Source organism: Staurois parvus, unplaced genomic scaffold, assembly GCF_062004578.1.
Source record: "Staurois parvus isolate SC_StPar_1 unplaced genomic scaffold, SC_StPar_1.0 ptg000105l, whole genome shotgun sequence".
In the NCBI taxonomy this organism is placed as follows: Eukaryota; Metazoa; Chordata; class Amphibia; order Anura; family Ranidae; genus Staurois; species Staurois parvus.
This window is the reverse complement of record NW_028317901.1, coordinates 2,485,322-2,511,211: the sequence shown is the minus strand read 5'-3', so window position 1 is coordinate 2,511,211 and position 25,890 is coordinate 2,485,322. Positions and strand designations below refer to the sequence as shown.

At 42.4% G+C, this 25,890-nt stretch overlaps 1 protein-coding gene across 1 annotated transcript in view; it reads left to right on the top strand.

Moving 5' to 3' along the window:
* Positions 1–374: 374 nt before the first annotated feature.
* The window catches only part of LOXL1 (lysyl oxidase like 1), a 41,237-nt gene continuing 15,721 nt past the window's right edge, over positions 375–25,890 (top strand). The window contains exons 1-3 of the mRNA XM_089671382.1: positions 375–2,391; positions 2,748–2,856; positions 20,598–20,735. Coding sequence (XP_089527508.1) covers positions 1,422–2,391; positions 2,748–2,856; positions 20,598–20,735 — 1,217 coding nt within the window. The 5' untranslated portion in view covers positions 375–1,421. The remainder of the gene's footprint in view (positions 2,392–2,747; positions 2,857–20,597; positions 20,736–25,890) is intronic.

The following is a 25,890-nucleotide window of genomic DNA, read 5'->3' as shown; positions in this document are numbered from 1 at the left end:
CACATAATGGGAACTTTGAAGCAGACATTTAATATTGTTTTTACTGAGTTTACATATTAGCCTCCATCAGATGTATTTTCTGTAGTGTACAGTACACATAGTAACACAACTCGAACAGACCTTACTACTGAGAACAGTATGGGGAACCCTGCTGCACTCTATTGTCTTCTGCCATCAATCAGGCTTCTTCACGTAAACAACGCATCTGTCTACACTTAGCTTGTACTTTATATAACATGGAAATCATTAGCAAGTCGTGTTTTTTTTCTCTCCTTGCGAAGGGAATTTTGTGTTGAATGAAAAGCTCTGCGTCACCGAGGGCTCCTCTGCAGGGGGCTGGATCACTGTCCTGGGGGAATGAGGCTGGAGCAGAGTGAAGACACACCATTCTGCTGGAAGCAGTGAGGGGCAGCCTGCATGGTGACACAGGACAGACCTGGGAGAACCAGAACACAATCCAGAGAGTAGGAAAAGGAGGGCGGAGAGAGGGGAAAGTGAGGGAGAGAGAGGGATAAACAGGAAGTCAGGGGAAGAAATGGATAGAGAGAAATAGTGATGGAGTGAGAGTGGAAGAGATAAGAGGGAAAGGAGTGCGGGGCACAGAAAGTTACAGACAGGGATGAACACGGACAGAACAAAGAATGGGACATTTCCTCTGCTGATCTCTACCACCTCGCCTCATTATCTCCTGCAGATTACCTCAATCCATTCCTAGAGAGAAACCTGCATTCCCCTGGCTAACATCTGCATTGAGGATTTACAAGACAGCCCTTCATCATACAGCCTTCCCAACCTAGGAACCTGTAACACTGATCCGGGATCCACCATGTGTGTCCTGCACTGCACTGAAAGCTGAAGAGGTCCCAGCACCAATAAACCTGCTGAGCTGTCCCTTTAACCTGGCATTGTCCCTTTAACCTGGTATTGTCTCTTTAACTTGGCATTGCCCCTTTAACCTGGCGTTGTCCCTTTAACCTGGCATTGTCCCTTTAACCTGGTATTGTCCCTTTAACCTGGCATTGTCCCTTTAACCTGGTATTGTCTCTTTAACTTGGCATTGCCCCTTTAACCTGGCGTTGTCCCTTTATCTTTGCATTGCCCTTTTAACCAGGAATTAAGCCTTGAACTTGGCATTGCCCATTTACTGGGCATTGTCCCTTTAACCTGGTATTGTCCCTTTATCTAGCTTTGCCCCGTTAACCTGGCATCATCCTTTTATGTAGCTTTGCCCCGTTAACCTGGCATCATCCCTTTACCTTGGCATTGTTCTTTTAACGGGGCATTTTACCTTTAATTTGGCTTTGCCCTTTAACCTGGCATTGTCCCTTTAACTTGGCATTGCCCCTTTAACCTGGCATTGTCCCTTTAACCTGGTACTACAGCTGCCATTTTCTACACTCTAGTAATAGGAAGGCACAGACATGGCCTTTATAGCTCAACTGTGTTTATTCTTGTCAGGACTTTCTTTGTCTTTTGGGCAGGATGGAGCTGGCTGGGGCCAGATGATCCAGTGGGAAGAGAGTGGAAGGCGTTATCGGCTCCTGAATTCTGGCCAAGAGTACCAGCCAGCAGGGGAAAGTGCTGGAGGAACTCGAGTTTTGCTGGATGGAAGTCGTGGAAGCGGCGTGGATCTCCGCCGCCAGGCACCCACATTGCCTCGAACTGGATCACAGACAGTTAGGGGCAACACTCGTCATCCATTTGGCTTTGGACAGGTGCCAGATAATTGGCGAGGTGGGAGTGAAACATCGAGTTCGTCAAGTCGATTTGTACCTTCCACAGGGACTGGAGGCGGAGGGGGGAGTAGAATACGACAAACTTACTCCCAGAATTCAGTAGGACCTCCATTTTTATCAAGACCTCAACCTCCTTTTGTAGCGCAACCTGATTTTTACCCCCAAGGCTATGAAGAAACTTATAGCTATTCTAGGAGTGGTGGTGGAGGTGGTGGAGGTGGTTATGTCGCACAACCACCTTGGGGAGGAGGTTATGAAGATTTCTATGAGGAACCAAATCCACCCTATGCCCAACCACCTTATTTTGGGGCCCCCCCTAACTTACCTCCTCAGCAACCAGCTGCTGCCAATCCTGTAGTGCCACAGGATGGACTTGACCGCCGTTTTTCTCACAGCCTCTTTCGAGGTAGTGATATACCAGTAGAAAATGAACCAGTGCGACAAGGTGTAGGAACTGGAGCTGGTGAAGCAGGGCTCCCACCATATGGAGGAGTGAGTCAGGGTGAAGGAGGTTACTATGGAGCACAACGACCAGATGTTTTCCAACCTCAGAGCCGGGTAGCCAGTGCTCCAAACAGTGGAAGTGAATCACAAGGAGGACAACAAGCAAGAGTCAGTGTTGGGAATGTTTTTCGTGGAGGTCAGAGTGGGAGAGGTGAGTTTTAAAAGTTATGGAGACAACTGTACAAATAGCAGCTATGGTGCCACACACATTACTATAACCACACACATTAGTGTTACATACATTTGGATCCCATGTGGCCGGTCCAAATGTTTCCTCTTGTAGAGGGAAAATTGTTTCTCCCTGAGATTATAAAATGATTAACACAGCCATGTTGTAGGCTGTACTTGAGGTAAAATGTATATAAAACTTACAATGTACTTATTTTATTACATCTGGATTTGCAATCTTGGAACTGGGTTTAGTGTTCCTATTAGTCTGATATTCTAATACAAATGTTTCAGTAGTATGTTACCCTCTGTTTAACTAAAAGATATTTTCTTTTTCAGGACTTCCTGATTTGGTGCCTGATCCAAGTTATGTTCAGGCTGCAACTTATGTCCAGCGTGCTCATTTGTATTCACTACGCTGTGCTGCTGAAGAGCGCTGCCTCTCTAGGTATGTACTTAAAAAATACAGTTTCCTCTAGAACAGCCTTTCTCAACCTTTTTATCCCAGAGAAACCCTTGAAATAATTTTCAGGTCTGAAGGAACCACTGCTAAAATGAATTAATCAGGGATCAGTGGGAAGAATGTCCTTTACATTGGTGATCATTGGGAAGAATGCCATTTACATTGGTGGTCAGTGGAAAGAATGCCCCCCTACACTAGTGGTCGGTAGGAAGAATGACCTCTTTACATTGGTGGCCAAGGAAAAAAGCCCCCTTACTGTAGTGGTCAGAATGTCACCCTTCCAGACAGCTACAAAGATCACTGGTGTCATGCCGCTGGTTCTACCTAGTGGCATTGGACTCAAAGCTATGCAGGCACCATTGGAGGTCAGTCAGCCAGATTTCACGGAAACCCTAGCAACCTCTTGAAGTTTCCTAGGTTTCTAGGGAATCATTGTTTAGAATGGCTATTCTAGAACATTAATTTATACCATCAATGGATTCTGCAATCTAACACTTCCACGGCTTCATATACCAACATGGAAGGATCGTCCTTTCTTCTAATCAGTAGGACCCCTCTTTTTGTTGTTATTACTTTATTCACGTGTAGTAGTGCCCCATGAAGCTCCTTCTTATCTAAGGTTAAAGGTGGTGCAACAGCTGAATTTGAATTTGCAACCTCTCAGTCTGGTAGGAGTTAGGGGATGCAAGAACCAGAAGCATCTGAGAAAGTTTTGCTTATACTAGAGGCTTTAAGCCTAATGAGCTAATACCTACAGTATGTGGCTCAGATCTCTGCGAGGCCATTTTTTACTGGACTCATGGGCTGATACCTCCAGGTATTAAAGAATTTAAAAAGGAAATTAAATTTTACTTAAGCAGATCACATTGCTGCAGGTTGCTTCCATGCAAATAATGTTTTAGATAGCATTTTGCAAATCCAGATATTACCATATGAAAAGAGCAGTGACATCATCACTTTGCTGGACATAGCCTGTGGAGAGAACAGAGCTATGGGAGGGACCCAGCAGGCCCACCTAAAAACAGGCAGTCTACAGATAACTACATAAGGGGAGTGGATACAAGACCACTCATCCTGCATGAGGAGAATGAGGAGCAATGGCGTGTCTTTGTTACAGGAAGCTCCTGCCCAGGCAAAGTTTTACACTGGACAAGGACACATCAAGGAGAAATACAGAAAGCACACCAAGATTCAAATAACAATATACATGCCTTTTGTATTTAGACAATGTTTGCTTATCCCAGAGTTTAGCTTTAAAGTGTTACTAAACCCAGGACCCTGCATTCACTAAATCTGGTCTTCAAGAGTACACAGAACATGGAAATGCAATTATTTAGTAAATATAAAATGCTAAATACCTTTTTTAATCAGCAGTATATAGCAGTCTTGTGACTTCTATCATCGTCCAGCTCAAAACTGTTTACTCTTGTAGGAGGAGTTTTCATTATTCTCTCACTGTCCTATGAGGCTGCATAACCCCTGACCCTCTGTCTGGACAGCGCTGATTGGCCCTGTGCTGATCACATGCACTCTCCCAAAGAAAAAAAAAAACTTTACCCATACACACTAAATTGAGCATGTGTAGAGTGACTACTAGAGCTCTGTACTATCAGCAGATGGATTGGGGACAGTAGAAGAAGGGGAGGATCAGAGAAGACAGGATCAAACAGCCTTTTTACACAATGCAGAGAATTAGCCCCTTAGGTTCCACAGTGAGTATAACAAGCATGCTTTACTGCATATACAGACTGATTTTACTGTTGTGGGTTTAGTGGGACTTTAAGTTTTTCTAATGTTTGTTCCTTGTGCATCATTATTATTTTTTTTTATTAGACTAAGTAGTGGAGGGAGTAGTTCTGCTGCCGGGGTTTTTATTGCCATGTTTGGGGAGATTTTCTACCACTTCTTCTCTCCATAGCACAAAAAAAATTAAAATAGGGGCACAGATAAAAACAAAAACCTAATATAGGTTTTGACTCTACTAACAAAACAACTCTCCTAACAAAAGTTCATTTATTATGGTCTCTGTCCCTGTTAAAAAGATTCTCCTCCTTTCCTGTTCCGGTGACACGTCAGAAGGGAAAGGAAGAGCTCCCAAAGGTGACAAAGCACTACAAATCTGGCAGACATTCTACCTCCTTCCACTTTAAAACTTTAAAAACATGTTGGCTGGAATTCTGCTGTAACTTTTTATTCGTTCCATCTAAAAAGTAGTGTTTTTTGGAACTGAGATGAGTATTTTTTCGTCATCGAAAACTGATGCAGGAATTAAACTCATAATGCAGATATATGAGAAGCAAATTTGTGTAAACAGAGTCAACCTTTGACCAGGTTAAAAAAAATTTGCTAATTTGATTTCACAATATTGTTTTTTCCAACACGGGTGAAAGGTACATCTCATGAAACTTTGAAACATGTTCCCTTAGGCTGGTATCAGATGTGCTACAAATCGCCAGTGGCAGAGTGCTTTTGACTTACCTCTGTCCCTTGCTGGCCCCAAATGTTACTGAATCTTGATCATTAGTGATAGGAGCAACATCTCACTGCTTCAGCTAGCAAGGGAGCAATTCCATAGGGGCAAACAGGTAGCCTCTTACTGATCCTGCCACTGGAGATTTACCACTAGTGGCAGAATCACATATCTGACATCAGCCTTAAAGCGGTATTAAACCCATAGACAAAGCTGTATATTTTGCAGTTTGCCAATCCTTAAATGTGGTGGCTGCAATCATTTTTTTTGGCTTCTTTACCTTTATTTTCACATGGTGATTCAGCCAGTAGTACATTTCCTGCGCTAGGATGTCTCCACTCTGGATGGAAGAGCCTTTGGACCACAGAATTGTCAGTCTGGGCAGATGGTAGTGTTGGATGCATTAGCAGATTTATATGGATTAGACCAGGGGTCTCCAAACTGTGGCCAGAGGGCTGGATGTGGCCCTTTGCAACCCTTTATCCGGCCCTTGGGGCACTATTCCTCCCACTGAGTCCAACAATGGGGCAATACTTCTCCCATAAAACCAATGATGGTGTACTATTCTTCCCTCTTATACCAATGGTAGGGCACTACTCCTCCTACTGACCAACAACCCTGAGGCCATGTTTATTCTCACTGATGCTGGGGCCAGGATATTTTATATTTTCACTGGCCCTAATCCAGCCCTCCTAAATTCTGAACAACAGTATACTGGCCCTTTGTTTGAAAAGTTTGGAGACCCCTGGATTAGACTAACAAAGATAGCTAACATTTCTTTAAAAACTGTAAACCCTAAAGTTTTTTTTGTACCTTAATGCATACTTTACATGCAGCCCCCCCCCCCCCACCTCCCCTAACTACCTACCAGATCCCACTTTTGATCCAGCGCTGTGCATGAGAGCAGAGGCACTGCTCTCTCTTTCTTCACTGGACTAAGTGAGAGCAGTGGGAGCCATTGGCTCCTGCTGCTGTTAATTAAATCTTGTGACAAGGGAGCAGGGGGCAGGGCTGAGCTCCTCTGTGTGTCAATAGATGCACACAGTGCATCTTGGGATTGAGCCCACAGAGCCAGCGGGGGACCTCAGAAGAGGAGGATCAGGGCTGTTCTGTGCAAAACCATTACACAGAGCAGATAAATATAACTTGTTTGTTATTTAAAAAAAAGAAAGAAATCCTCTACAATCACTTTAAAGCGGAACTACAGTCTCCTTGGCAGTTTTCTCCAAAAGGCACCCCTGTGATTCTCTTTAGTTGCACAATATAAATAGGATACTGTTATATCTTCTTCTTACTTGTAAATATGATATTCATCACAGGATCCTGTCCATGGCCATTACTAGTGTGGCATCTGAAGCCTGCTCCTACTTGCTTCTGGGATTCCGTGCAGCTGGCTACCCAGCATGCACCTCCCGATCTTGCGCCTGTGCAGTAAGGACACAGCTCTGTGCACTGTGTTGTTTACAGGTTCCAGTGAAAAAATTGATCTGCAGTACCGCCGCTGCACTAAAAACGTCCTTTATTGTATTGACCACAAAAAAATTACACAAAAAATACAGTATGCTGACGCGTTTCGGCCACACAGCCTTAGTCATAACTCATAAGAAGACATAAAACATGAAAAATGTATTTATAAGGTGGTGAAGACATAAGTGCGGCCTACTAATTAGCAGGCAGAGTATGTTGTTTACAAGTTGCCATAACAATGGTAGTGCTGGCCTATTGTTATGGCAACCTATCAATCAACACAGAACCCAGAAGGAAGGCGAGTGTGGCCTGAAGTTTCCTGAGATAGATGATGGCTATATGCCAGGAGCCCTAGGGAATCACCTAATGACGAAATCGCCTAGGTGGCCGGGACCAGACATGCAGACTACATATAGAAATATAAGGTATTTAGAAAAAAAAATAATAATTGCCATTACAGACTGTTCTATGGGTGAGCATTGTGTTGCAAGGAACATGAAAAAAAATGGATGGAAGTCCACTGTAAGCAGTATCTTCTTTTTTTTTTTGTAAGCAACAACTTTTTAAGCAGTTACAATAACAGTTTTTGTTTTCCATTGTAAGCACCCCTGGTAAATGGTTTGTTTCAACCCTCTACCCGTCTCTTTTGCTGGACAGCTTTGTCTGTTAAAGCGGAACTTAAGGCAGAAAATAGCAAATTGCGAACAGGCTGACTTTTTATTGCAGAGAGACACGCAATGTTTGTTCTGCAATAAGATAATCATACCTGCCTGTTTGCAATGCTCTGCAGAATGTACACGCATATGCGCAGCTCTGTTTACATTTCCAACACAGTTTTTGGTGCCAGAGTGAAGGACTCCCATGCATGTGTGGGAGCGAAGTCATACCGCAGTGGCCAATTAAGAAGGCCAAAGACCGGCACCCAAAAGAAGCCAAAGGGAATATGCTGGAGCCAATAAGGGACTTTGTGGGTGTTGGACTGGTGGAGTATAGGTGAGTATTCTTGCCTTTAGTTTAGCTTTAGAGGTAAAATAACAGACTTACTGGCTGGATCAAGAGATAACAATAAAAGAAAAAAAAGAGGCCAAAAAAAGAAGACTGATGCAAAACCAAATGTTAGCTCACTTGAAAAAAGAAAACATACCTACTAGTCGATGGAGTCCAATGTTGTCTCCTATGCAGCCAAGGTTCTCCTTGTTCCGCTCTGCTCCCACGCCACCATCTTGAAATGAGATCCCACTCATGCCCATGCATGCTGCAGGTCCCTGATAGGTTTATTGGACCTGGCAGAGACCTGGTGCGTATCAGCACATGCGCTAGATTCCACAGTTTACAAGACCTGCAGCACAACTGTGCATGTGCGAAATCCCACGCTGAAACAGTGAAACACTGCCGCTGGTATTTGTGATGCAGGAATCTCAGGATGCAGCAGGTGGCTGGCCCTACAGCATCCTTGCCTAGGCAAGGAATCAGGACGTGGAGGAACGATACGTAAAGTATTTAGTTAAAGAAAAAAAAAATCTGCAGTCGAGTAAGCAAGGGGCGGGAGAGGAGTGAGTTCTGTTCATGTGTGAAGGTTCGCTGTAATTTACATATATCCCTATTAAAGCTAAAATACAGAATTTAGACAAAATCTACCCTTGTAGTGGGGCCACCCCTCGCACTGCAAATGTTAAATGCTTGTTTAGTCTAGGGGTGCAGGGAGATTAATTGCTTACCATATCCTTCAGTGCAGCCGACTCTCTTTGAGGCTAGGTTCACACCTATGCAGTTTGCATTTGATCCGTTCATGAAGTGCTTTTTTCAGTGTGTTTTGCATTACTGCACATGTATTTTTACGCGTTGTGGACATGTTTTTGATGCGTTTTGTGTTTTTTGGGGGAGTTTTTGGCCAAAAATGCAAAACGCATAAAAAATGCATAAAACATGCACTACATGCATTTCTGCAGCATTTCCATTGAAATCTATTGAGCCAAAAAGCCACCCTTTTTTTTAAAAAAAAAAAAAGCCCTTGACTCTTCGCACTGGGTGAAAATGCGGCGATGTGAACGTGTCCCATAGGAAATGTTAAACTGACTGTAGTGCGTTTGCGCAAAATGCACCCGCAAAACGCTTAGTTGTGAATCTAGCCTTACTTGAAGCTCCAGTCTGTGGGCAGCTGTGGGCGGTCCCTCTGTGCCATCACATACAGTACAATGTAGGGCTTTTAACTCTGCATTATATTTGAAAGAAGTGAGCATGCGACCATAGCTGAGAGCGCTTTAGAGAGGCAGCAGTGCTGTATCGGTTGTATGGATTGACAGAACCTGCTGGTGCCAGGATTAAGGTAAGTATTACACCTTAACCCTGCACCCCTAGACTAAGGCTGGCCATATGGATTCCCCCATCCACAGGTGGGTGGAAGAATCTTCTCCATTGTACTATTATATTCTGACATCATGGACACCTCTGATGTTGGAATACACGCAAAGTGCAGCAGCCGAATGGCTGCAGGCTCTGATCGAATGAAAAATTTCCAACAGTCCAGTTCGAGAGAGGTTGATCATTAGATCAACTCACTAATTATTGTTACCAGCAGGTTATAAAGGGTCTTATGACCACATTTCCTCGTAAGAGTGTCTGCTAGTATAAACTGGTATTCAGGAAAGACTTCAGCAATTTATGAAAACAGTTTCATTACAAACTGGAATCTGCTGTTTTTGTACTGAAGACATATCCCTTTTACTTTATTAATGAATGTTTCATACTATGGTAAAATATTACACAGGCACCAGAATTAAATAATACCGTACATTTGTAAATGTTATTTCTTATACATACAGTATGCAGGTTAACATGTGCTATTTCTTGAATATTGGAGGTAGGCAGCGCTACTTAGATCAGGGTTTCTCAGCTAGGGTTCCTTCAAAGGTTGCCAGGGGTTCATTGAGCAATGAGCAATTTTTGCCTCTCAGATAAGTTCCCATTGACACCATTGATCTTTTTAGCAATCTGTAAGAGGGTAATTCTTCCCAATGACCACAAGTGTAAGGAGCATTCTTACCTCTGACTATCACACTAATGTATCATGAATTGTAGATATACTGTAGTCATTTTTAGCAGTGGTCCCCTGAGACTAAAAAGTTATGTCAAGGGTTCCTCTGCATTGAAAATTTTGCGAAAGGCTGACTTAGATATACCATAAAAGCAAAAATTAAAGTACAAAATATAACAAAAAATAATTCACCTTATGCAGCAATTTTTAAGATAAATAAAGTACAATGTGCCAACTACAACCATTTCTCAATAATGAAACAACAATTCTGAATCAATAATATTGTGCATACATTATTAGATAATCCTGTGCAATTGTTTGTTATATTATTTACCTTAATTTGCTTTTATGGTGTATATACTGTAAGTAGCACTGCCTATCTCCTATATTCATGTCTGATTACTGTAAATGTACACTTTTATGGTAGCTGCTTTTATTCAGAATAGTGTTTACTGTGACACAGGTGCTATTTGATTGAACTTCTAACATTTTTTTGTCGGGATTGAGTCGTCCACTCTGCAGTTAAAGGCTAACTCTCCCAAAATTGATATTTCAGTAATGGATACATACAGCTGGGTTATTTATTCTTTGGATTCTTATATCTCTAGATGATTCCATTAGTCAAATATTGTCCTTGCCTTGGAGTCTCACTCTTATTGCTGAGAAAAATGTTTTTCTTGTGCAGCACTCTCTGAATTTGAATTACATGTCCTAGGGGTAAGGGAAGGTCCCATGGGATGATGTGAGAAGCTCCTGTAAAAGTGGCCACTGCACTTTTGTGTAGGTTGAAACTCAGTAACGGAGTTAGAAATGTAACTTTAGGTCAGACTGAATCTTAAATTACAATCTTTAACATCCTGTCCGTTAATGAATGCAGCCACCTCCAAATGCAGCCTATCTTGTCCAGTTCTTTCCTTTGTCTCTCTTTTAATTATCTTCATATGCAGCCCTCAGTAGAGTCACAGAGCCAGTTTTGCATCCCTGCTGGGCTCTGCTCATCTTGCAGATGCATGCTAGTACCCCATTGATTCTCAGGGGAAAGCCCGTACTTTGCAGGACTGCTGGAGACCACTATAAGTATGGGCTCTCCCATAACAATGCATAAGACCCAGCCTGAATGTGCACAATGGAGAAGACCAAGGAGGGAGGGACACTTGAGGAAGAGGCTGTGTTAGGCCAGACATACGGTAGATAAGTCAAAAACCAAATACTCCGTTGATCGGAAAATTAAAATGGCGCACAAGATTATGCAGTGTTTTGCGTCTTTTTTTTTTTAATTCAGCGTGTTGCATCAGGCATTTTAGATTGCACCACAAAAATCGTGTGTCACAGCTTGGACATGAATGATGCAAAAAACAAACAACCTGATGATCGACAATAATTTCTGTTCGCTTTTTGACTCATCAATGGCCTACCTAAAGCCAGCCATCGGTGGTTTGAATCCATGATTCGAACCCTGTATAGGCAGGCTGTATTGGCATGTGTGGGCAGGCTGAATGTACCCGAGTTGATCGATCGATCAACTCGGGTACAACCAGCCTGTTCAATTTTACATGTGATTATTGCTATTATAGCAGATAGTAGTAATCACTGTGTTCTTCTGGCAAGGACAGTTCTCCCCTGGCCCCTGCCAGGAGAACACAATGGCTCCGCGGGAGGTATTGCCCCATCAACACTGACTGTGTTGATGTTGGAGTCTAGTGAAAGAAAATTGCTCCCTCTGTGGCTGGCTATGGCCAGGCTGTGAAGTAAAGATTGCTGAAACAGATAAGTTAATTATTTGACCAGGTGAGCTGCTTTCAGTCTATAGTCTCCTCTCAGGCTAGGTTCACATCTATGCAGTTTCCATTTGATCTGTTTCTGCAGTGTTTTGCGCTGCGTTTTTGCACATGCGTTTTTTACGTGTTTTTTTCCCTTTTTTTTTCTTGTTGCTAGGCAGATTTAAAATGCAAAACACATCAAAAACAAGGCAAAAACACACACAACATGCTTTCCCACAGCATTTCCAGTGAAGTCTATAGAACCAGAAATGCAACTTTTTGCGTTCAAAAAAGTCCCTGACCCTTTCCAAAAAACGCACTGGGTGAAAACGCGGAGATGTGAACTTGTCCCATAGGAAATCATGTTAAATGGACTGTAGTGCATTTGTGCAAAATGCTGCGGAAAACGCTTAGGTGTGATCTTAGGGGTAAACATTGTAATCAGCTTTGCCCAGGTCACCTCTGTTAACTGCAGAACACCAACATGTGATGGAGAAGAGGGGAGAGGGAGGTGTTCTGTAGTTCTAACAACACATCCTTCATGGATTCAGTACAGTGAATGAGTCAGCGTTTGCAGGGCAAGAACATACGTATATGAAAAAGTTGTAATGCTTTCAGCTTTCTCAAAATTTTTTAATTATCCCCATTATTCTTCATATTTAAATTGTCTCTGTACTGCTTTCTAGGATTCATGCTGCAATTTTAGCGAACTTCAGCCCCCATTTACACCTGATCAAGGGCTGGTTCATAGAAAAGCGGTCCGATTGCATTCTGGATACGTTTTTTAAGCATTCTGGTGCTTTTCTTTCCCTCTTTTTTCTTCATCTTAAATAGGGACATGTGTGTTCTGGTGTGTTTAGGTGCATTCCAGTGTGTTTATGATGCACTGCAATACAGTTCAGTGCAGAAAAAATACAACATGTTCTACTTTTTTTTCTGCAGTGGAACTGACTTCACTGGTGTGAATTTTTTGAAGCAGAAAAAAACGCACTAAATGCATCTGGTGTGAAATGGCCCTTAATGCTTCACCAGATTTGCTTCAATGCTTGACACTAGGATTTCTATTATATTGAAACTCACCTGTTCACACCTGAATTTAGGGACCTGAACTTGAAACGTGTTTTTTTTATGGGGGGGGGGGGGGGGTAGGGCTGAGTTGGTATTTTTGGTCTCAATAGACTTCAATGGGAGCACCTTGAATGTGAAAAATACACATATCGCGCTTTATCCACACCTTTGCTTGCTTAGTAAGCTTTACATTGGCTAAAAATAAGATATAAAAAGAGCTGAACCCTGAAACGCGCAAAGAATGCAAAAAAACACCTGTACAAACGTCCAAAAAATGGTTCTGAAAAACGACCGAAGATACTCAGCTCAAATATGAATGAAGTTTTGGAGAAATATGAAAAGCTTCTTGAGTAATATGTTTTTCTCTGCCCTGAGATAACTGCAGGATAATTTTACCTGTAGTTTATGGAGGGTTGACATGAACATATGCAGCAGTAACGTGAAGGGGACGGTCACTGTTGTCATGTATGTGGAAGATGAGGCATTCACTTCTACCAAGCCAATGGTGTCCAGATATTTCTACAGTAGTGTAGTAAGCAGATCCCAAACTTTGCCATGTGTACAGAATTATTGATGTTATCACTTACAAAGGTATTATTACAGAAGGGTCCATGGAATATGTTTTGGTTCACTGAAAGCACACATCTATGTACATAGAAGACACAAAGATTGATTTTCTTCTGAGGCTTCTTTTTATCTATGGAGCAAACATTTTTTTTTTAGATGAAATCTTGTCACATAGCCAGCGGCAGACTAGAAAGAATTAAAAATTTATAGTGTATGAAAATCATACTTTCATAGTGTGCTTTACTGATGACAAGAGAACCAGGCAGCAATTCTGCTCCAGCTCTGAAAATTGGTATTTTTTTCTATCTTTCTAGTCACTTATCTCTCCTCCCGAATATTCATGGACTTTTCTCTGTGACTTCATCACAAAATAGGAGGGTTTTTTTTACATATACACACACACACACACGTGAGTACACCTCTCACATTTTTGTAAATATTTAATTCTATCTTTTCATGTGACAACACTGAAGAAATGACACTTTGCTACATTGTAAAGTAGTGAGTGTACAGCTTGTATAACATTGTAAATTTGCTCTCCCCTCAAAATAACTCAACATACAGCCATTAATGTCTAAACCGCTGGCAACAAAAGTGAGTACACCCCTAAGTGAAAATGTCCAAATTGGGCCCAAAGTGTCAATATTTTGTGTGGCCACCATTATTTTCCAGCACTGCCTTAACCCCTTTGGGCATGGAGTTCACCAGAGCTTCACAGGTTGCCACTGGAGTCTTCTTCCACTCCTCCATGATGACATCACGGAGCTGGTGGATGTTAGAGACCTTGTGCTCCTCCACATTCCATTTGAGGATGCCCCACAGATGTTGGAGACATGCTTGGCCAGTCCATCACCTTTACCCTCAGCTTCTACAGCAAGGCAGTGGTCGTCTTGGAGGTTTGTTTGGGGTTGTTATCATGTTGGAATACTGCCCTTCGGCCCAGTCTCCGAAGGGAGGGGATCATAATCTGCTTCAGTATGTCACAGTACATGTTGGCATTCATGGTTCCCTCAATGAACTGTAGCTTTCCAGTACCAGCAGCACTCATACAGCCCCAGACCCTGACACTCCCACCACCATGCTTGACTGTGGACAAGACACACTTGTCTTTGTACTCCTCACCTGGTTGCCTCCACATACGCTTGACACCATCTGAACCAAATCAGTTTATCTTGGTCTCATCAGACAAAATGACATGGTTCCAGTAATCCATGTCCTTAGTCTGCTTGTCTTCAGCAAACTGTGGGCTTTCTTGTGCATCATCTTTAGAAGAGGCTTCCTTCTGGGACGACAGCCATGCTGACCAATTTGTATGGTCTGAGCACTGATAGGCTGACCCCCCACCCCTTCAACCTCTGTAGCAATGCTGGCAGCACTCATATGTCTATTTCCCAAAGACAACCTCTGGATATGATGCTGAGCACGTGTACTGAACTTCTTTGGTCAGCCATGGCGAGGCCTGTTCTGAGCGGAACCTGTCCTGATAAACCGCTGTATGGTCTTGGCCACTGTGCTGCAGCACAGCCATGCAAAGCAGTGTGATTACAGTGAAGCACCAAGTAAAACAGTACACAGCACACAGTTAACCCTTTGATCGCCCCTCATGTTAACCCCTTCCTGCCCAGTGCCATTAGTACAGTGTCAGTGTCTTCCTGCCCAGTGCCATTAGTACAGTGTCTTTTTTTAAGCACTGATCACTGTATTGGTGTCACTGAGAATGTCAGTGACACTAAGTCAGTTCTCCCCAGTGTCAGAATGCCTGCCGCAGTCCTGCTATAAGTCGCTGATCGCTGCCGTTACTAGTAAAAATTAAAAAACAAATCCGAGTATATACAGTCAGGTCCATAAATATTGGGACATCAACACAATTCTAACATTTTTGGCTCTATACACCACCACAATTGATTTGAAATGAAACGAACAAGATGTGCTTTAACTGCAGACTGTCAGCTTTAATTTGAGGGTATTTACATCCAAATCAGGTGGACGGTGTAGGAATTACAACAGTTTGCATATGTGCCTCCCCCTTGTTAAGGGATCAAAAGTAATGAGACAGAATGGGCAAAGACATGTAGCAGAATAAATTTTGGCCTAAATTTATGACGTAATTTGATTTTTTAACATACTTGACATGTTTAATAGCAAAAAGTCAAAAATATTGCTTTTTTCTCAAAATTGTTGGTCTTTTTTTTTATAGTGCAAAAAATAAAAAACTCACAGGCAATCAAATCCCACCGAAAGAAATCTCAATTAGTGGGGAAAAAAGGACTTAAATTTCATTTCGGTGCAACGTTGCATGACCACGCAATTGTCAGTTAAAGTAATGCAAACAATGGCCTGGTTAGGAAGGGGGGTAAATCCTCAGGGGGGCAGGTGGTTAAGCCAAAAAACAAAATGATCCGATTCCCCCACAAACGGAAGATGGATGGGGGAATCCTCCCCACCTGTCATCCTCCTGTGTCATTGTACTCAGACAGTGGGGAGCCCCCAGCAGTGTCAGCATACATAGACTGAGTGAGAAAATACTGACAGGGTGGTTGAACAGGAGTTGATCAGTAAACCGACTTCTGTTGAAGCACAATGGCCACACATGGATCGAAATTTATCTGGTCTATGCTGAACAAGCCACATTTCAATCCATGTATGGCCAGCTTTAGGCAATAACTGACACATGCAGATGCTGCCAAATTGGGTCGGGGCATCTAAGCTTCAATGACTTTTATTATTATTATTATTATACAGTATTTATATAGCGCCAAAAGGTTTGCTCAGTGCTGTACATTATAGTGGGAGAGAGTATATGAGACAATACAGTAACAAAACAATACACAACCTTTATGCTGGCCATACATAATTTTTATTTTTTTTTTCAAACAGCAGATTGAGTTTAAATAATGAGCAGATTCCCCTTCCTACTGAGGTATTGTATTGTGACAGTGGTGAAAGTTCCCCGCCATCAGAATACACTGATCAGTGGGCAAAATGGTTAGCACTTTTGCCTGGCAGTACTAGGGTCGTTGGTTCGAATCCCAACCATGGCACCACCTGCCTGGAGTTTGCATGTTCTCTCTGTGCCTGTGTGGGTTTCCTCCGGGTCCTCCGGTTTCCTCCAACACTCCAAAGACATGCTGGTAGGTTAATTGGATCCTGTCTAAATTGTCCCTAGTATATGTATGTATGAATGTGAGTTAGGGACCTTAGATTGTACACCCCTTGAGGGTTAGGGACTGATGTGAAGTACAATATATATGTAAAGCGCTGCGTAAATTGACGGCGCTATATAAGTACCTGAAATAAATAAATAATCAGTATATAGCTGATGGCACTGATTGTTCAGCTGCTTGTACATAGGTCGATTGTACAAACTGATAGGCTGATTGTACACAATTATATTTATGTACAACCAGGCTGCCTATACATAGATTGAAATTTGGCTGGTCACAAAAGGTTTAATTGAACGGAGTTACATATGTGACTTCCCACTACTTTTAAAAAATGTCAGTTCCCTGGCCATCATGCTAACTTAGTCATATCAGCACTTCACGCCTTTGACTTGATAGAAGCAATGTAGATCAGGAGTTTTGACTTCACTTGCTGCATGCTTGTTCAGGTCAGTGACTCAAAAAGTACAGAAAAAGTACAGAAACCAGATAGTACAGAAGCCAGGAAGATAGTAGACGGATGTAGCTTTAGTAGTCTACATGTTTCCCTTAGCAGAGATTTCTTTTTATTTGCTTGGGAACTGTGGAATGAGTGTGGAATGGAGTTTAAAGCAAATGATATGGATTCAATGTTTGTAGAGCAGTTAGCTCTTGTCTGTCCCATTCCACATGGTATATGTAATTTCTCAATAATGTGCCTGTGCCTGTGAGAAACTTTGTTTTGGTTGAAAGCCTATTGCTACATCAGCGTGTGAAAGGAAGTCACTTTTTTTAAGCATCTGGTTAAAAATATCAGACAAAAAAAAAAATTAAAGGGCCAACAAATTTAAAGTAAATGTTTCTGTGCAAACAACACATTACTATTTACATTTAAAGCTGAACTCCGTGAACATGAGCATGCCAATTAATATATTAATTTGCGTTAAGCCTTTCATTTTGAGTGGGCCGCCAAATCACAGCAATGATCAAAATAAAAAACAGACATGCAGCATTTTGTTCCGGTGCACCACAACACACTGCAGTGCATTACTGTGTGTTGTTGGGGAACTGTAATGAATGTGCATCAGATCTGCATTGCCTTGGGATGCCATTTAAAAATGAACAGCACGACATCTTGCTAATGCATATCCTGTACTTCAATGTGCATTATGGTAACTACTACGTAACAGCACCTCAGCACTCCGCAAAAAAAGGTGTTTTGGCTAGTGATGCACCGAAATTAAAATTTTAGTGCCGAAACCGAAAATTCAGGATGCACTTGGCTGAAAACCGAAACCAAAACAGACAGTTTTTACATTTTTTCAAAAATGTAATTAATATGGCTGGCGATTTTGCATCAAAGTCACTAGGGCAGTGGTGGGCAACCTTTTTTTTCAACTGAGCCAAATCTCGCCAAAACCACGATTGAAATTTATTTTGAGAGCCACAATTTTAAAACTGAAAATACATCTCCCATATAGTAATTCATCCCCCATAGTAATTCATCCCCCATATAGTAATTCATCCCCCACAGTAATTCATCCCCCACAGTAATTCATCCCCCATATAGTAATTCATCCCCCATAGAGTAATTCATCCCCCATATAGTAATTAATCCCCCATATAGTAATTCATCCCCCATAGTAATTCATCCCCCATATAGCAATTCATCCCCCATAGCAATTCATCCCCCATATAGTAATTCATCCCCCATATAGTAATTCATCCCCCATATAGTAATTCATCCCCCATATTAATTCATCCCCCATAGTAATTCATCCCCCATATAGTAATTCATCCCCCATAGTAATTCATCCCCCCATAGTAATTCATCCCCCATAGTAATTCATCCCCCATATAGTAATTCATCCCCCATATAGTAATTCATCCCCCATATTAATTCATCCCCCATATAGTAATTCATCCCCCATAGTAATTCATCCCCCATAGTAATTCATCCCCCATATAGTAATTCATCCCCCATAGTAATTCATCCCCCCCATAGTAATTCATCTCCCATATAGTAATTCATCTCCCATATAGTAATTCATCCCCCATATAGTAATTCATCCCCCATATAGTAAGTCCCCCATATAGTAAGTCCCCCATATAGTAAGTCCCCCCCATATAGTAAGTCCCCCCTCATATAGTAAGTCCCCCATATAGTAATTCATCCCCCATATAGTAAGTCCCCCCCCATATAGTAAGTCCCCCCATATAGTAAGTCCCCCATATAGTAATTCATCCCCCATATAGTAAGTCCCCCCTGTGTCAATTCACTTACCTTTGCTCCGCGCGTTCCTCTCGCCGTGCTTCCCGCGCCGTTCTGGTCTTCAGGGCGGACTGTGAGAGGAGAGGAGTTCGTCACGCTGCCCCGCCTACATCCTGGCTGCCCCGCCTACATCCTGACAGCTGCAGAGTCCTGACTTTTGGGGCGGCCGCCCGAGAGGAGGGAGGGGAGCGGGCGGCCGTCCGAGAGGAGGGAGGGGAGGGGAGGTGAGGGGGCGGCCGCCCTGCACACGCCCATCCGAGAGGAGGGAGAGGAGGGAGGGGAGCGGGCGCCCGGCACACAGAAGAGCCGCATTTAAGCTTGTAAAGAGCCGCATGTGGCTCGCGAGCCGCGGCTTGCCGACCACTGCACTAGGGGGTGTTTTTGCATTGAAGTCTATGGGAACGTATTTTGCATGAAAGTCTAAGGGACTCAATTTTGCGTTGAAGTCACTAGGGGGCGATTTTGCATTGAAGTAATTGGGGACGCAACTTTGCATGAAAGTCTTTGAGACACGATTTTACATTGAAGTCACTAGGGGGCGTTTTTGCATGAAAGTCTATGAGGCGTGACTTTTGTTTATCGACAAAATGCTGATAGCACTATTTTCGGCCGATATGTTTCAGCCGTCGATATATAGGTGCATCCCTAGTTTTAGCCATAGATGTGCAGCACTACCCCCTTAGGGGTTGCTGATGAATTGGGTCCCCCTATAGTTCTGCACAGCCAGGCATTCAGCATTTTCTATACAAGCTTGCTTTAAAGTCAGAAACCAGTCCTTGAGCTTTTGTTTTGTATTTTATTGAGGGGATTAGAACTTGGATATGGTAAGGGGGGTATAGAATGCCCAAGGGAACTGATAACTGAGGACAAACTTCCTGAAACTATTCACAAGCTTCTTTTCTTCTGCAACACAGTCTCTGTTGGAGAGTTAGCCAGCATCTCCTTGTTTTACCAACTCAGACCATAGATAAACTCCTCTTCACCCAGTAATCTGGAGACTTTCCTGAGAAGGGTATCTGGTGCCTGTCCCTTTAAATGAGGTGAACAGTCACTAGTAGGGGGCTAATCTGGTTTCCCACCAGAGTGCTCCTTCCCCGATCCTCTCCTGTACCACTCGCGGGTTGGCTGCTGCTACCAGGCTGGGCTGCTCCATCCCTGCCATACAGGTGGTCCTCACTCAGGGGGCCAGTGAGTCCTGAGGTTTACACCTTTCCAGCTCCAGGCTCACAAGCAGACCCCATCCCACTAGGCCTCCTGGCAGCCTCCTTCCTCCAGCCTCACATCTTTCTGCTCCACACTCCTCTCCCACCTCCTGACATTCCATACCACTTCCTACTGAGCAGTCTCCTACACTTTTAAGGAAGTTCCAGCTCCTTGCCAAGCCTTCTGTTGGCAATTGGCTGAGGTCCCTCAAGTGTGCAGCCAGACACTCCTCAGATCCACTCACTGCCTCCAAGGCCCTCCTCCAAAAGCCTCAGAGCAGAGGGAAATTCCAGAGGGGCTGACTTGCTGAGTCTTTCAGCCCTGACCACAATTTGACCCCACTGGCTATCCCACATGAACTGCTAACAGCTCCTGTCTAACCATTGGGATCTAGCTCCCCCTGGCTAAACTAGGAGGGTGCTGCAGATGTATTTCGAAATGCATGAAAGGTACAACTAATGTAGGCACCTAGATTAATTTTGATGTTGGTATTTTATAATCTGTACAGCAGGATTTGGAGAGGGAGCCAGCGTTGTCCAAACCACAAAGCTGGCTACACTGTATTATATATCCCATGGTAGGTAAATCTGTACCCATATTTGTCTGTCTTCTGTGTATCTAGCTATTTGTCTGAAGATCATCTGGAAATACATGATGAGATGGAATGAAGAGAGAAAAAACTAAAAATGACTTAGTTTATGCCATGAATTCCATATTTGTTTTAAGCTGTATTCTGTCTCCACAGCTCTGCATATGCCACGGACACTTCAGATTATGATGTGAGAGTTCTGCTTCGATTCCCTCAGAGAGTGAAGAATCAAGGAACGGCTGACTTTTTGCCTACACGACCACGCCAAGCATGGGAGTGGCACAGCTGCCATCAGTGAGTATTGTAGCTTTATTTCAAAGAGGACAATGGTTTGTTTAAATATACAGGAACAGCCATCCATATGTATGTCCAGGCACCAATTTTAATCACCTCAATAATGGACACTTTCACCCCCTTCCTACCCAGGCCAATTTTCAGCTTTCAGTGCTCACACGCGTTGATTGAAAGTTACTCAGTCATGCAGTGCTGTACCCAAATTAAATTTTTATAATTTTTTGAGACAAATATAGCTATCTTTTGGTGGTAGTTAATCACCACTGGATTTTTTACTTTTTCTGTGGGAAAGGTATAGAGTCTACAAGCAATGGTACATATATACTATCTGACAATTGATGTACTGATGGCCTATCTCATTTCCTTAGGTCCTAAAATGCCAGGACAGTACAGATACCTCCCAAATGACCCCTTTTTGGCAAATAGACATCCCGAGGGATTGCAAAATAAAAAATTACATAAAATTTGTTTTTTTTCCCCACAAAATTGTCATTTTAACAACTTATTTTTCACACGAAGCGTAGGCATGCTTGCAATTACTCCCCAAAACACATTCTGCTTCTCCCAAGTAAAGGGATACCACATGTGTGAGATTTTTTTCACAGCCTAGCCACATAGAGGGGTCCAAAATCCAAGGAGCACCTTTGGGCTTTCAAGGAACATAAATTACGCATCTAATTTCCTGACTATCTATCACACTTTTGAAGACCCTGGAGCACCAGGACAAAGAAAACACCCCCAAAATGGCCACATTTTGGAAAGCAAAAATCTCAATGTATTTTCTATGAGGTACAATGAGTCTTTTTACATTGCATTTTCTTTCCATATTTTCCAAAAACCTGTGGCAAAAAGTGACAGCATGTTTTTTTTCCCATAGTTGTCAATTTAAAAGCTGTTTATAACACACAGCGTGGACATACTAAGAAATACACCCCAAAATCCATTCTCCTACTCCTCCTGAGTATGGCGACACATGTGCGAGTCTTTTTCACAGCCTACAATGCATGTGTACAATCCAAACGCACACGTTCCTGAATTAAAAAATGGTTGTGTGTATAAGTGGGTGCTGCAGTGACCATCGGCTGGAATCGAATACAATCAGCAAGGGAGAATGTCACCAGCACACCGAGGATCACCAATATAGGTCCAAAAGTTTTAGGCATGATGAAGGGGTCCTGCAAGACTCCAAAATGTTGCCTTGCTGTAACTATGTGATTGTTCATTAAAACTTTTGGACCCATATTGGTGATCCTCGGTGTGCTGGTAACATTCTTCCTTTTTCACAGCCTAGCCACACAGAGGCCCAAAATCCAAGGAGCACCTTCAGACATTATAGGGACATAAATTACACATCCAATTTCCTGACTGTCACATTTTTGGCCCACTAGGGACACAATAAATGTTGATGGTCCACTGGGACACCAACAGATGTTGAAGGTCCACTAGGGACTCCAACAGATGTTGAAATACACTATTGCAGATGTTGATGCGACACTGGTACACAGTGAAGGATATTGATGGGACACTGGTACACATTGACAGATGTTTTGTGCAATGCTACACTGTGACAGATGTTGATGGGACACTGGTACATTGACAAATGGTTTTGTGCATAGGTACAATGTGACAGATGTTGATGGTCCACTGGGTGCAATGCCAGATGTTGACGGTCCACTAGGGACACCACCAGATGGTGGTGGTCCACTAGGGACACCGACAGATGTTAATGTTGCAATGGGACACTGACAGATGTTGATGTTGCAATGGAACACTATTGAAGATGTTGATGTGCACTGGTACACTGTGACAGATGTTTTGTACACTGGTACACTGTGACAGATGTTGATGGGACACTGGTATACTGTGAAAGATGTTTTTGTGCATTGGTATACTGTGACAGATGTTGATGCAAATAAATTAGCAATTTCAGTCACAAAGGCACCAGCTAAGTGGGCACCAATAAATTGCCCTCTTTGAAGCTCAGTAAGCTCTGACATGACTCCGTATTACTAGCAGCACATGCAATGAGTGAAAGTGAGGCTTCCCACCTGTTAGCTAGGTGTCTGATCAGACAGCGGAAGCAAAAGAATGTTACATAACATCTGCTTTCAACGCAAAACATGTCATCACTTTCTCACCTGCAAATCATGTAGTGTTTACATTTTTTTGTACAACCCTGTAATTCTTCTGCTCTGGTAGGTATGAGAATAATAAAAAAAGTAATTAAAAAGTATTATAACAAGTATTATAACAAGTCAAGAGTGGATATTCAGATTACTACAAATTAGTAGTGCACTGAAATGAAAATGCTGGTCCAAAACCAAAACTAAAAATTCAGGATGCACTTGGCCGAAACCCAAAACCGAAATGGACAGTTTTAAAAAAATATACATTTCATATATATAATTGTTTTATATTCAACTTCTTAATTAAAGAGGAGCTCCAGGCTCCCCCAAAAAAATTAAGTTATCAGCTACAAATACTGTAGCTGCTAACTTTTAATATAGGGACACTTACCTGTTCAAGGGTCCAGCACCATCCACCTAGTTCTTCACAACCGGTTTCCTACTACCCTTCTGGGACCTGTATCCCAGAAGACTGAGGGGGGGAAGATGGGGGGCCAAACTGTTAAAACCAGGTACCTGCTCCCCCCTCCCCCCAAAAAGTGCCAAATGTGACAGAGGAGGGGCTGATTCAAACAAGTGGAGCTTCCGCTTTTGGATGGAGCTGAGCTTTAATAACATGAATTTAATAATATGAATTTAAAAAATACAATCCAGTAATGTAAAATAACTTTTATTGAAAGTAACAAACAAAAATTGGAAATAAAATAAAATGAAATATATTAAAAATTGAAAAACTTAAATGTAGGCATTTTTGCATTGAAGTCAATAGGTGGCATGTTTGCATTGAAGTCAATGGGATGCAATTTTGCATTGAAGTCAACGGGACATGATTTTGCATTCAAGTCAATGGGACATATTTTACATTGAAGTCAGTTATCATTATCTGCACTTTTTTTTCTATCGGCAAAATGCTGATAACCCTATTTTAGGGTCAATAATTTTCGGCAGCTGATATCAGTACATCACTACTGCAAATGGCCATTTAAGGTCCATTCAAAGGTATCCTCTACTTTATATACAGTAGCTTCATGTACTGTACATTCATTTGTTGTTATTGATGTACTAAGTTAGTGGTTCTTAAACTTTTTGAGTCACAGACATCTTTAACCACTTGCCCTCCTGAGGATTTCCCCACCTTAATGACCAGGCCTTTTTTTGCGCGGTCATGCAATGCTGCACCCAAACAAAATTTACATCCTTTTTTTCACACAAATAGAGCTTTCTTTCGGTGGTATTTGATCGCCTGTGCGCTTTTTATTTTTCACGCTATAAACAAAAAAAGACCAAAAATTTTGAAGAAAAATTATATTTTTTACTTTCAGCTATAAAAAATATATAGTAAACTCAAAGTTAGTTATAAATTTAGGCCAAAATGTATTCTGCTACATGTATTTGGTAAAAAAAAATCCCAATAAGTGTATATTGATTGCTTTGTGTGAAAGTTATAGCGTCTACAAACTATGGTATAGATACTGCAATTTATGACATTTTTTTGCTATACAGTGCTGCGCTAGTTTAACGGACAATTGTGCGGTCATGCAATACAGTACATAAATGAAATTTATGTTCTTTTTTTCACACAAATAGAGCTTTCTTTTGGTGGTATTTGATCGCCTGTGCGTTTTTTATTTTTTGCGCTATAGAAAAAACAAAAGGCTGACAATTTTGAGAAAAAAAAACAGTATTTTGGACTTTTTGCTATAAAACATGTCCAGTAAAAAAAAATTAAAAATCAAATTGCGTCATAAATTTCAGCCAAAATGCATTCTGCGACATGTCTTTGCGAAAAAAAACCCAATTCGTGTAAATTAATTGGTTTACATGAAAGTTATAGCGTTTACAAATGGCGGGAAAGATACTGGGATTTTTAAAAAACACTGACACTGGGGAGGAAGGGGTTAACCTTTTTATTTACTGAAAGGGTTAACTGTGTGAGGGGAGTGTTTTACTAGGGGGCAGGGGTGTGTACTGCACGGGAAACCACTGATCCGGAGAGATAAACTCTTCTCTCTGGCTCAGCATGTCAGGAGCTGACAGGGAACTGACAGAAAGCAGAGTTACTGCAGCCGTGCTCTCTGTCAGTGATTGCCGCTAATCGGCGGGACACAGCCGGTAATGACCGGCCATGACCCGGTGACTGACATCCGTGGCTGTGATTGACGGGACAGGTAGGGCGTTGGCGCGCCGCGCGCACGCCCCCTGCCTATTTTGCAAAAGCACGTTTTAAAACATGGTTTTGCGCAGCTGTGCCGACCTGTCACTGTATTTCTACAGTGGCTGGGCGGCATGTGGTTAAGAATCCTATGGACCATCTCCCTAAAAATATTCACATAAACACAGCTTTGCACGCAATGAATATATGTACGTTATTTTATTGAAATTTGATCGCCTCATACATATTCACTATACTGCCAAAAGTATTGGGACACCCCTACAAATTATTGGATTCAGGTGTTCCAATCACCTCCATGGCCACAGGTGTATAAAATCAAGCACCTAGGCATGCAGACTGCTTCTACAAACATTTGCAAAAGAATGGGTCGCTCCCAGTAGCTCAGTGAATTCAAGCGTGGTACCATGATAGGTTGCCACCTGTGCAATAAGTCCATCCATGAAATTTCCTTGCTACTAAATATACAACGGTCAACTGTTAGTGGTATGGTAACAAAATGGAAGCAACTGGGAACAACAGCATGTCAGCCACGAAGTGGTAGGCCACGTAAAATGACAGAGCAGGGTTAGTGCATGCTGAAGTGTACAGTGCGCAGAAGTCGCCAACTGCCTGCAGAGTCAATAGGTAAAGACCTCCAAATTTCGTGTGGCCTCCAGGTTAGCACAACAACAGTGCTTCGAGAGCTTTATGGAGTGGGTTTTCAAGGCCGAGCAGCTGCATTCAAGCCTTACATCACCAAATGCACTGCAAAGTGTTGGATGCAGTAGTGTAAAGCACTCTCAAGAGCAGTGAAGACGTGTTCTCTGTAGTGAATCACGCTTCTCTCTCTGGCAATCCGATGGATGTCTGGGTTTGG